Genomic DNA, 14,061 nt, shown 5'->3' on the forward strand with positions numbered 1-14,061 from the left:
TTTAAAAAAAACAATTAATTTGATCATATCAAGTCAATTCCCTCAAACATCGGCAAAAATAAAATTAAAATGATTCAAAATGCCTAGCGTCACATTGAATCAATGTTGAAAATTCATAGAAATATCCTAATAATTATCCTCTTTTCTTCGATTTCCTGGGTGAAAATTCTTTGTTGGTTAGAAAAGGCAAATGAAAAACAAAAACAAACAACCAATCCAACTCTCTTAATTGGACCATAATCTGCTTCTTCTTCAATCCAATAACATCATATTTTTACTTATTATCAGCAATGGAAAAATAATGCACAAGAAAGATTCTTATATGAGTTAATGTTAGAGAAAAATATAAATAAAATAAAAACTTACCTTCCATCAGCTTAACCTTTTGGAATAAATGGTAATTCAACATGGGATCAGAACTAGAGGTCCAATAAATCTTTAGTTCGAAGGGTCTACATTTGAGGGGGAGTGTTAAAGAAAAATATAAATCAAATGAAAACTTACCTTTCATCAGCTTAAAATTTTGGCATAAATAGTATTTCAACAGTTATAAGTAACAATTACACATTTGTACGAAATTGACACTTTTTTTTTGTTCCATCAAGACAACAAATGCAACCACGTTTTGGTGAAATTATTTCACATTTGTACTAACAAAATCGAGTTATGGCTTTACAATCATATCGAGGTGTCAACCATAGTATCTCTTGCTAGGAACTTACTGTGCAACAAGCGACAATGGCATTCATTCATTAAATATCATATTTACAGCCAACCACGGGAGGCACCAACCCACTCAAATTTTCCGAAGCTAGACAAACATAGATGTTGTCCTTGCAGGTACATTGAAACATCCCATGGAAGTTTCACATGTAGAACTCTTGACTACGTGATCAGTTGACATCAACTGTACCAAATCTCACATCATAAGAGTCATTGGTACTCAGCCGTGTGCAAAAGATTAATTCAGGCAGACAAATATTTTAGCAGCATTCAAAAGATTAGATGTCTTAGGAAAGTTTTCCAGATCAGCATGTTATCTAGGAATTTGATAGAAACTTTTATATAAGATTTATATTGATTTCATAATGACATCCATAATTTATTTTATGGTTGCATGGTGCTTTTTATTTATGTTTAGATTTATATGATATCAAAGACTAGGAATGTAATATTTTTGGAATGCCTACATGCATATATACATATATATATGTCTCTGTTTCCAAAAACAAAATAGATTTATGCTCTACTTGTGTGTTTATGTATGTCGGATGCATAATATGTTCATAAAACAAGTTTATGTTTTGACAACAAGAATTGAAAACCACAATTGTGTAAACTAAAAGTTCATACTACAATTATATTTCAAGTCACACTCCCTCCCGAAAGCAGACTCCCAACACAGACAATTTTACTTCAGAAACCGAAAAAGTGATTTACCTGTATAGGATGCAGTAGGAAAGTTCTAGCCCTCAATGCAGGACTCAAAACAGAAATCTCACTTGGACATGAATTAAAGATCACAACAATGTATGAACATCTGTGACGGACAGGGTTAACAATACTACTGTTTGTACTGTATCAGCACCAAACAAAAGCGTAGAATTTAGTTTTACTCACATTGGATCCAGTTCGGATAACCCGGGCACACCATCATGACCACACCAGGGACCAACAAAGAACCAGCATTGAGAAAATGTACCCGTTCTAACACCAAGAGATATATCATGTCCCTGCCTATGGAGGTAAACCCTAATCTCTTCTATTTTTAAAATGATTTCTCAATTGTCATTCCAACGTTGAATGAAACTAGAAATAAATTAGACCATATTTTAAGCATAGTAGTAAATTTAAATAAACATCAAAGGAGGAAAAAAGAGAATCAAGAACAATAATAAAATATAAAAAAATGTAGAGTTGTCCAAAAAGGTTTCTTGAAAGAGAAGAAAAAGAAAAAACGTTAAAAAGCAAAAATGGAAAGAAACATAAATAAGAATGCGCAGAGTGGGAGAAGCAAGGGTTTCAGCACTAACACGAGATTATTCTTGTGGTAATTTAACCCTTAATTTCTACTAGTTTATGCTTTAAGTTAGATGGTAATTTAGCAATGCCAATGAATTAGCAATCTTACGGTAAAATTACAAATGCCCATGATAATTCGAACAAACAAGCTAGGGTGACTAATAAAAATATGTAATGTAGGGCATTTCAGCACCAAAGCAGAACAAGCATTATGTTTCAGAATCTCAACATGCTTGGACACACCACTTCAGCATTTTAATGACAAGGAATTAAAGGTTTCCCCCTAATCCTTCATTATGTTTCAGAATTTCAACATGCTTGGACACACAACTTCAGCATTTTAATGACAAGGAATTAAAGGTTTCCCCCTACTCCTTTTCTACCAGTAAACAGAACATCTAATTCCGACTTAACATGACATAGCTCCTCAAACTGTATACTGAAATAGCTATTACTAGATTTGGAACACATTCTTAACTCCTGCACTCTTATTTGCAGGACTAACGGCTAAAAACAATATTCCAGCCAAATTAACAATTTAATGACTGAAAACAAAGCTTTCCCTGTATACGAACACTGGCATCAAGCTCTCTTCTTTGAGTAGTCCAAAATATTATAGACCATGAGTGTACTACATTGAGAATAAATATAAACAAGCTTGCAAATTGTAACAATGAAGTTTTTTCTTATCACTTATGAACATACCCATTTCCTTGTTGAACTCAATTTTGAAGATGGTAAAATAATTATGTAAACACTGTTATCACTTCAAAAAACATTGGTATTGAAAATCTTAAAAATTAAATTATTTGCCTCACCTGGATGGCATTTGCTGTCTTCAAGAGGAAAAGAGGTGAAGAGTACCCGGTGGGCAACAAGTCTGAGAAATTTTCCACAGCGGCAAGGATGTGACTTTTTTGAGGCGTGAATGATGGATCAGCCAATTTAGGTTGAATTCTAACGAAGTAAAGCCCAAGATAATCAATCAACATGATATACCATCTGACTAGCAATTTCCAATAAGAGAAAAATTAAAACAAAGATTCGAAAGAGCTTCAAATAATGACTATGAAAATACAGGAAAGCAGTTACAGCGGCCAGTTCTTCTCATTCCACTCTTCTGGAGGAAGTCCAAATCCCCAATTGTTGGAATGGTAAGTAAGATCAAGCTGTAAATTCAGACACAGCATTAAATTCAAGGTAGATCGATTATGTACGGGTTGTCATAATTCCTCAATTAGAAAAGAAAAAAGAAACCAGATAAAATAGGATTGAAATACCCATTTTTAGACAAGTGAATACCAATAAGCCTACAGCCTACTTAAACATTTAAGGCCATACAATGAAAGTAAAAATATTAGTCTACCTGTTGAACCAATCATCAGAGTTTTATGAATCACGATCAAGTGATTTTGAGCTTGGCATCTCATCACCGGAATGGAAAACAGTATTCCCTGGAGCCAGAAACTGTTTAGATACTGGTTAACTCTGTCAGCATATATATATATATATACACACGCATAGCACAAGCCCTTATGCACAGTTACACACAAACCCAAACATGCATGCACACATATCAAAAAATGAATTATTTCCATGCCAATTTAAGATAATTATAAATAATGAACACAAATTGATCGTTACTGGACTCAGAAAATTACGTTATTCAGACAAAGGTAAGCGAATAATACTGAATACATATTACTAATTTATACTACATGGAATAAGAGTTTGACATTCTGCAGTCCCAAAGAATGCCATATTGAAGTAACCTGAGGTCCTGAACCACACTTGTATGGAGTTGGATGAAACAAAATATTCTGCAGTGTCCATTCAATAATTTAAGTGCAGTTATTAGTATTACCTTTTTTTTATGGTCTTATATTAACTAAGATAATTGAACTGGCGAGTTGGTTAAAGGGTGAACTTGTAATGTCAGGTAATTTTCTTACTCCAATGCTGCAAAATACTTCACTATGTGCACAATTGCTTAAGGTTTCTTCTGTTTCACATGTAGGGTATAGTATAAAAGCACTACAAAAAATAGAGCAGTCCATATTGTTTATCAGAAGCATATTTTATCAAAGTTTGCCTAATCATGCACTTGAGATAAGGATTCTCTTCTTAGTAATCAATGAGAATAAAAGACAAATTCATCTGCTATGTTTACACTCACTCTACTATAGCTATGAATTACATTTACTTTAAATGCTAATGGAACAGCAATTGCTTTAATCAAAAACCAAAACAATATAAAACATGAAGAGAAAGCAAAAAAGAAAAGAAAATGCACATTAAAAGGCAAAATTTTATGCTAATCATGCTCAATTCCAGTAATGAACCTCATTACAACTTCAATTCTAATTTATGGATGCATTATTCATTAGCCCATAATTGTGCTGGCAATCAGCTAACATTAAATTTGATCAAAGACATTGTAAAAAAGGAAAAGAAAATATTTCCCTCAATAGCATAATATTATTAATAAGCTTCATTACAGCTTCATCATAAAAAAATATAATTTGTTTACATATTAATTGTTAGAGAAAAAAGATGTTGGCAGTTAGCTACAACAGAATTGGAAATCTTGTTTTACTAACAGATTTAATCATAGGAAAATTAAATTTAAAAGATTAGAACATTTAACAGAAGCATATTTAACTTAAAAGACAAGATGATTTTATTTAAAGATAACCATGACGTGATTGTAGGCACTGATGATACATTTATAACAAGGTGCAGACCATTTTGGGATCATCTCTGGTCCTTTGCATCTAATGGGCTTCAACATCAAAAATTTAGGGATTTACATTTAATTTCAATTAGTCAACATAGGAAAATGGTTTCTAAAATTATACTTGCTAATTCCCACCCAACCCCCCCCCCCCCCTCTCTCTCTCTCTCTCTCTCTCTCTCTCTCTCTAGATAGAGGATTAAACATTCCATTCGAAGAGCTGTATTTACTTGATTATATCCTGATTTTATTTTAAAAACTGAACTTTCTCATTAAAGAAAATTATAAAACAACAAAAGAAGTTAACAGGCTCTGAAAATAAAGCTATACACGTAAAAGAATCAAATTACATGGTACATCATTATTTCTGTCTATTTTATAGGGTAAAGATAGCCAACATTTCCATTACAAACTCCAAACAGATATTAATAATGTTCTTTCAACTAACACCTTGAATGTGATAAAATATATGCATTGTATATTTCATTCGCATAGACTTGCTTTCCAACATGGTTATGGAAATAATGAAGTACCTCCCAATTCCAGTCCCAGGAAGACTGAACTATGATGCATTCACCTCGCGTCCATTCTTTGCAACTTCACCATATCTTCCAAAAATTATATGTATTTAAAAATTATTATCATATAATATGAAGAGAAAGAAAACTAAAGACCCAAATTGTTACCGGATAAAAATGAAAATCACATAATTCGTCAACTTACATGTAGACACTTGAACCATTGTTAGGCTGCTGAGCACATCTTTTGCTCTCATCTACAGACCAATATTATTATCAGTTGCTTAGCCGTCTTGTGTTTATGATCAAACGAAGCTAAATTGGTCAGAGTTTCTTAACATCGCTCTTTTCATTATGTGACCCACAAGATCAGAACTGAAACCGCCAACCTGACAAAAAAGTCATACAACTGATTGAAAATGGTTTCTCGGAACCCTGTTAAAATCAAGAATTACAGCTATACTGATGCATCAAAATCATAAACCGTAACTTGAGCAGAGGAAGGGGGGGAAAAAAACAGAGAGAAGCTTTTGCTAAACTATGCCGTAGCTGTTTTCACCATCGTACAGTCTAAACAATTACCTTACAGTCAACTGTCCAGTACAAAAGGTCATCAATAATTAAACGCTCAACCATAAAATGCTCACTGGCAGTGTTATTCATGCATGTGCTATTCTCAATAAAACCATCAGTGTTTCTTCTCAAATAGTAGCCTGGAACAATCTGCCAAGGACAAGAGAAGAGTGGGCAAACTTTTCAGGAATAACAAATTATGAGTTAACCATAGCTAGACACACAAGATTAATAATATAACAGATCATAGCCTCGTCAAGAACAGAACTTTCATCAAAGGGCGCACTTCCATGCAAATGGCTGTAGACAAAATCCAATACAACACGGAGGCCAATATGATTAAGTGCCTGAACCAATACATATATTTTCTTTATATTAAATAAAACTATTAGAAGGCAACTAAGATGGGGACCAGGGGATAGACAAGGGGCCATTAAACATAAAAACAGGAAATGGGTAAATGGGTAAAAGGAAAATTAGTAAAACATTGAAAGCGAGGCTTAAAAAAATAAAAATAAAAAAATCCAAAGCACCACTCAAAGGACATACCAAAACAAATTTTTCTTTATGTTTAACAATCTAAGCTAAAAAAATAATAAGAAAGAAATGTAAGATTAAACACAAGATTTTTAGCACTGTCTTTGCAATAAAGGCTAGTTAATTGTCAATAGTTTGATTCACTTCCTAAAAGATTAAGCTTTTGTAAATAATGGTACCATAATCTTCTTGTTTGATGACCAAAGAAAAGTCTACCTGTCTAGTCTTATGATCAGTCTTCCTAACCCCATTTCTGATAATTAATTGTTCTGCACATGTAAGAGCCATTTTTTGTCTCGCTAATTGAAAGGGAATTTTAAGAGAATATAAATATACAGATGACCCACCTCCCAGCAGCTTAAAGCTTTTCGGGAAAGTGGTAATTTATAAGTAACAGCTGGGCCTCAAATTGAGCGTTAACATGTCTACTACTACTACTACTACTGTTAACTTGATATACATAATTGGGCTTCATTCCAATTAGTTTAAGCCATTTACGAAAATTGATAACCAAACAAAGACAAAATATATCAAACCTGGACCATCTTTCTACACTCGATTATACAGCAGGAACCATTTGGGTTACTTGCATAGCTTCCTTTAGGGACACCCCGGAAAACAGGATTGAACCTTCATAAGAGTGATAAAAAGATCATAAGAGACAGATTAAACTGAAATAGCAGCCAATGGCAGAAAGGTTTACTATACCCCAGTTGTACCCGTCATCATTTCGTATAGCTGTAATTAGAGCTTGTTGGGGAGAATCTGAAGGAAACTTTTTAAGTGTCTTACTATCTGCAAATTCCTACAATTTCCACATCTTACATATAAGCAATGTTGCACTTGCAGGCACTTTTGGTTTATGAACAAAAAGGTACAAGAGTTTTGAAACTGAACCTCTATTACACATAACAGCAAAATAAAGTACAGGAAAAGATAAAAGATTTTAAGATTCCCCCCCCCCCCCAAAACAGATTTTAAGATTGATATTGACTTTTTATGCCCTTATTGCTGAAACCGATAAATTTTTGTCATAATTCAGAAAAAGCGAACTTGACTTAAGTAAGACAATTTTAAAACGACAAAATGGAGAAAAACTTCTGGCTAGTGACTACAACACTGCTACCAAACACATATTACATATTTATGAAAGTTAAATTTGTAGGCATTGGACTACATTAAGAGATGAAAATACAAAGAAAAACAATAAAGATGAGCTTTACATATACCCTAGATGCTATTGACAAAAAGTGTCAATTGATCACTCTGTCAAAATGATTAATGCTTCGAGCATGAGAAGAATGCCTTGTCCACAAGATGAGTCTTGACTCTTGAGAAATGAGGCATGCACCTTGGAATACACCGAGGTTTATCCAATAAATAACTTTAGGAGAAAACCTCATTTCCATTAAGCGTGATGATCCAAAATGTCAATAAAAAGCTCAACATCTTCGGAAAAGTATCAATGAATACAAGTTAGTCCAGATAATGCACTACACACTTTTTCTTTTTCCTGTTAAAAGCACTAGTTTCAATATTTGAAAAACTTATCACCTAACCAACAAGTTAGGTAAGGTGTTAATGCAGTTCTCTTATCTTTATTTTCTACCAAGTATGTCAAATGAAGAACAACCCAATATTATAGTTATTTAATATATATTTGAACCTTGCTCATAATATTAATACTACTATGATAGTACAAATTAAATCACAGTTTTCAATAATGTATAATTTACTTTTTTCAATAAGATGAAAAACAACCAGTATTATAGTTATTTAAAATAATATTGAACACTGCTGATGATGTTGATACTACCCTGACAGAAGAACTTAAATAAAAATGTCGGCACACCATGATATACATGCTTTCATGAGAAGAGCTAACAATAATGAGAGTACCGTAGTTACTGACGAGTCGTTAAACAAAGAAATTAACATGATTTAACAAAAATTAAAGAGAAATTACAAAATTATATGATATAACTGTATATCTCTGAATTTTTGTATTTCAATTATAATTGTAGTGATTCTCATTCCACACCAAAGTAACCAAAATAATAATAATAATAATAAACTGCTTTTGGTTAGTTCCTCTTGATGCTCTGGATTATAGACGACATGAGGTACCTATCAAAAACAGAAGTAAATAGATCGTAAAAAATTTCACTTTGCATCAACATTTTTATTTTTTTGTGTGTGTGTGTGTGTGTGTGTGTGTGTGTGTGTGTGTGTGTGTCTACCTATATATATCTTATAAAATATTGTTAGCAAAATTTCCATAGTATCCTATAAATTTAATTGGAAATTTTAGGCCTTAAAGTTCTAACAAAATTTGGATTTGCAAACATAATAAATGCTAATTTTATAGGGAAATATAGACAATAACCAGAAGTACTTTCTAAGCTATATCCACAATCGAAGGACAGAGATGGATATCCAAAAACTAATTCCAAAAGATCGATTATTACAGGGATGAAGATGAATTGCACAATAAAGATCAGATTTCAGATTTTAGACATTGTTAGACGCATAAAAAAAATATGTGATATCTCTAAGTCACCATCTAACAAGCAGATAATACCAGATTTAAGATGATATTCACACAAAATATGTTTATATTTATACATTGTGAAATGTCCAATCTTTATTTAATACACTGATTCCATGAAATATACAGTGTTATAAAATACATCCATTCAGTTATTCCTCAAGAATAGCGTCAATAAGTTCCTTTCTTCTTCTTTTTTCTCCGTAAGAGCGAAATTATTTATAAGCATATGCAGTTAAAAGAGCTGCTCCTAAAATTCACGTTTTGCTTTGCAGAAGATATGACTAATGGTATATGAAATAATGCATTGTGTTCTCCATAAATCAGCTGCATGCATTTCATCACTGATTTTATGTGTTTGATAAATTAGTGTGTCCATATTAATTGTAATTAGCTTCTGATCACCTCTCAAATTTAGCTTCCAACTTAGTAATTTTTATAATTATATCAACAGGTGAAATCTCTTTTCATAGCTACAGAGCATTTTATTTTATTTTATTTTTTCTACCACTGGGGGAATCAGGAGAGAGAACTAAAAACCAAACATGAGAAACAAAATGTTCTTACCTACAAACTTCCAGTTCTTTTTCTTATCATCAACACCAGCAATTTGGAAGGTTGGCAGCAGATGGATGTGCATTATACTAGCATTTGATAATTTCTTTAGATGACATACACCAGCTGAATCCTTCAAGCAGTACATCCCTACTGTTTAGATATATATTTCCAAAAGATTTTTTTCAGCGTATCTATTCTATAACACCCCACACAACTGAATCATCAAAATGATCACAATTGAAGCCCAGTGCACTGAGTTATTATTAGTCCTTTTAATTCATGTTTCAAGAAAGTAGAATGGAAATAAATTTGCAAAATCTATGGCATTTGTGTAGGAAGTATAAAATAATTTCAAATTTTCCTGGACATGGTGAAGAGGACTTGCTAAAATTTTAACCCAATATTTGCACCAGTCCTTAGCCTCAATGTATCAAACAGTGCTAACCTTCTTATGTTGGTTTTTATAAGTTAGACTCTTGGTAGGATTAGAATTCCCTAGGTTTTGATTATGCAGGTCAAAGTACACAATACTTTATCCAACTTTGCTTTACAAGTGGTTTAAATAAATGCTTCAGCCTAAGAGTTATGCCTAGGTGTGATTAATCATGTAAGCCACTTTTAAACTTCACACATGAAAGACTATAGTCTTCTTGCATTTTCACCAATCTCGTTCAACCCAATTAAGCATTACTTGTTCAATTTTAATTATGCAATTCTACCAATCTAACTCATAGCATGTATATTATTCATTTGGAACATTAATCAAATCAAAGCATTCAAGTCAAGTACTCATGTGTTCTAGCAAATAATACTCAAAACAAACATACAAGAATTACAACCATTCAACCATGATAAAACCAAATTAGAACGGTTTGGCTCTACCAAACATACATCTACTATCTACCTTGTTGAGATGTGTCTTAACTTTTGAAGCTTGATATGAATTGTTATACTTGTTTTCTATCAGCTTGCACTTTTAGAATGATTGTTAACATGAATTCATAGTGGAGCAGGATTGTCAAAAGTTATCATGCGCTTGAATCTTAGAAATCTATTTTTCTGCTTCTGTTTAGAAGTGCACATGCAAGGCCAACATATGGGTAAATATGCAAGGGGAAGAACTCATGTTTATTAGTGCATGCGATGCCAGAGCAGGAAGTAGAAAGAGAAGAAAATGAGAATGAGAAAAGAAAAACACAGGAGAGGGAGAAATGGAAAGAAAACCAGAGGCTGAAAACCTGTTTAACGTTATATACAAATCAAGTTGTCTTCCTTGATGCAAATATTAGGATTACTTATATTGTAGTCGGCTCCAACCAATATGGAAGCTAAACCAACTAGGAGAAAAAAATTAAAAAAAAAAAAGTGCAACCTAATAAAAATCCCCAACACAATAAAACCATAATTCATAAGACAGATAATAAACTTAAGGATAAATATCAAGGAAGCTTTCCTTGATATGCATTAATTTGTTAGTGATTCATATTTATTGTCAGATCTGACAAGATACCAATCAGATAATTAAGCTTTGAGAGCATGTTATAAATTATCCAAGATGCCATGGTACAGTATACCAAGCTTTAGGAACACAGACTAATATGCAGAATAAGCTAGACCGATGAAGAGAGAAACAAAGACAAGGTATTTATAAATTTTATATTCATCTAGAACTATGCAAAGAAGACTCATAAAATAGGAAGAAGGAAATAAGTTCACATTGTAGAGCGAAAAAATCTATCAATCAGATCGAGAAAAACAAAAATTACTTGCAAAGTGAAGGTCAGATAACCACCACGAGATTTGGGCTCCACAGTGTGGTGATGGGCACTGCAGAGGCAATGTAGCATACAAGAGAAAAAAAAAAACACGTAGAACTCAAAATAATGACAGAACAAATAATCAGATCAAGAAAACCATAGTAATACTCGAAACTTGCTTTCTCTTCTCAGAATATAGACTGAAATTAATGCTAAGGCAATTTTGTATAAAGAGACATTTTGTATCTCCTTGGATACTAACAGTAATCCTTTCCATCAGAGTCTTAACGCAGCAATAGAAGAACATAAATAAAATCAGAAAGAAAATAAAGAACAGAAATAAAAATTAAACAAATTTAAATAAAATGTAATTAAGCAGGTTTGGTAGTGATTACTAAGAACATGTGTGCTGGAACTCTTTCAAGTCCAAGGCTCTAGAGCTCTTTAACAACTACATCAAAATTCCAAACAATGTTTTAACCTCAACTCTTCAATTTATCTTGATAAATTGAAGATGAGTCGTTATTAAATCTACAAGCAGAGTAAGGCCCGAGTTATTACCTGAAATCCCTTATTTGCAACTCATATATACTTATGTCCGAGAAAGAATCTAAAGCGGTTTTCTTATCCGACAATTTATACCATCCTTCAGGCTTTAAAGTATCAGAACCACGATTTACAAACAATGTCTGCTGTGCATCTGACGAGAGCCTGCTCTAACAAAGAAACAGTTTTTTAACCATGGAAAATGAAAATATGCTTGTATACAATAATGAATGCATAAATAAATGGTAGCATGCATAATTTTTTACTATAGAAACACCTTAGCTATGTTTGGATAACTGTGGGGCCACAGGATACAACCAGCATACCCTCTAGCATATGGATCATTTGCATAGCATTTTTGAATTTTCTGGGGGCTAGGATGGTAGACCGATAATTCATATACATAATAGCAGCTTTCCCAACCTTCTGGTCCTTTAGTACTCCAAGCACCATTATACTCCTCAAGCCAGATATTTTCTTGGGGATTATCTGCTGAACCATCTATATAAATGCAAGCCCATACTTCCTGTTCAATACAGAAACAAATTGACAAACAAATGCACGGGAATATCAAGGACATATAAACTGTTAACGTAAGAAAAGAAAGATCAAATTACAATATATAAATAATAAATGTTATTAGTGGATATGATATACTTGAGCACTACGCACCCAAAGGAAAAGTGAACAGCTCAAGCAAAGTGCACCGAGGGGGCCACTATACGAGAACAATTCATCCAACACACCAGGCAACTGCAGACCAGTAACTTTACAGCATTTTCCATCAGCTGTAACACAAAGAGGAAGAAATCATTGCCTGCTAAAAACAAGACACAAAATGTTCATCCAGGACATCTGGAATTCAAAATTATAAGGTTGCCATGAGAAAAGAGGAACCATACTTGTGATAAAAGAAGACCTTACATATTTCAACAGAGCGTTAACCTTATATCTTTCAATATCTTTCAAAAGAGCATTATTCAAAAATGAATAATAAAGAAACAGCTGCAAAATATGCTTAGAACAGAAAGTCGCAACTGCTAAATGGCACTTGAGCAGAGGTCTGAAGTCCAAACCAGGAGGCAATCTGAAAGCTCGGTAATCCCTAATATGAGGAAACTTTTCTATCACCTAGGAACATTAACTTTGAACCAATGAGTAAACTTAACAAAAATTTAATATAAACCCATCTATAGGCCACTCATATACAACAAAACCCAAATAAATAATAACCATAACTGACATAATTCCAATAAATTAGAAATAATCCCTACAAATAAACTATATGTGTCACCTTTGCTGGAAGCCGTAATTATCTTCTTCAAGCTTAACTTTCACATCCTGACCTGTTAGCAGTTATTCCGCATTTAATTCAATGAACTCAACCACCATGTTTAGAACAAAAACTCTCGGCAAAGTTCAAATCTTCAGTAACATCATCTAAAAATGAAAAAGCAGCTCTTTACTAGCAAGTAAATAGCAGCAATCATTTCCAACATCTACATTCCATGCAATAATGGATTCAGTGACCCAGTACGCTATTGAATACAACAAGCCGTCCTGGAACTGATACATATAAGACGCTAATCAATTACCAATACATATATCAATTAAAATACCACAAAACTCTGTAATTCAGAAGTCAATTTTGAGACAGGATATTGGAGAAGAGAATGGGAGAACCTCAGAGGTTGAAAGGGATGCCTGGGAGGACATGGAAGAGGGAGAGCAACAGGGAATGGGATGTGTTGGGAAAGAAAGAGAGTGAAGGGGTTTCACTTTGGAGATAAAACGTCGTCGTTGTGAAGAAGAAAAAGAAGAAGAAGAAAGATATGAGAGAGTGGGTCTTGGTGGAGGAGGAAAGTGACCGTTGGAGGTTGGAAGTTATAGGGAAGGAAGATTTGACATGAAATGTGAAGGAGTGCAGAGGAACCGACAAGAGACATTGGCCACCACACTGGGGTGTCTGGCAACTGAAAATCCCTCAACTCTCAATTTCTTTTCAATGGTTTAGCTAAATTAAAATAAATAAATAAATTCTTGTAATAATCAAAAATCTATTTTGCTTTCAACTTTAATGAGCCATTCTTTAAGCTGATCTTTGTAATCTTGACTCTTAAATAATAAATTTCTCTGTTTTATCAAAAAACAAAAAAAAAACAAAAAAACAAAAAAACAAAACAAAACTTTAATGAGCCATTCTTAAAAAACTAAAAAACAAAAAAACAAAAAAAAGACTTAAAAATGAGCCCTAATTTGGACTATCTA

The 14,061-nt window shown here is 33.0% G+C and overlaps 1 protein-coding gene across 1 annotated transcript; it reads right to left on the reverse strand.

Moving 5' to 3' along the window:
• Positions 1-482: 482 nt before the first annotated feature.
• On the reverse strand, positions 483-13,509 carry LOC132805054 (pullulanase 1, chloroplastic-like). Its single transcript, XM_060819812.1, has 15 exons — positions 13,477-13,509; positions 13,260-13,359; positions 13,088-13,139; positions 12,696-12,898; positions 12,451-12,581; positions 12,120-12,319; positions 11,809-11,958; positions 11,257-11,317; positions 7,104-7,189; positions 6,921-7,014; positions 5,857-5,997; positions 5,480-5,663; positions 5,290-5,364; positions 3,389-3,476; positions 483-3,191 (listed from the first exon to the last, which is right to left on the reverse strand). Exons 1-12 carry the CDS (start codon positions 13,507-13,509, stop codon positions 5,580-5,582), a joined length of 1,335 nt encoding a protein of 444 aa, XP_060675795.1. The 3' UTR covers positions 483-3,191; positions 3,389-3,476; positions 5,290-5,364; positions 5,480-5,579.
• Between the last annotated feature and the right edge of the window lie 552 nt (positions 13,510-14,061).

This window comes from Ziziphus jujuba, chromosome 8, assembly GCF_031755915.1.
Source record: "Ziziphus jujuba cultivar Dongzao chromosome 8, ASM3175591v1".
Lineage (NCBI taxonomy): Eukaryota > Viridiplantae > Streptophyta > Magnoliopsida > Rosales > Rhamnaceae > Ziziphus > Ziziphus jujuba.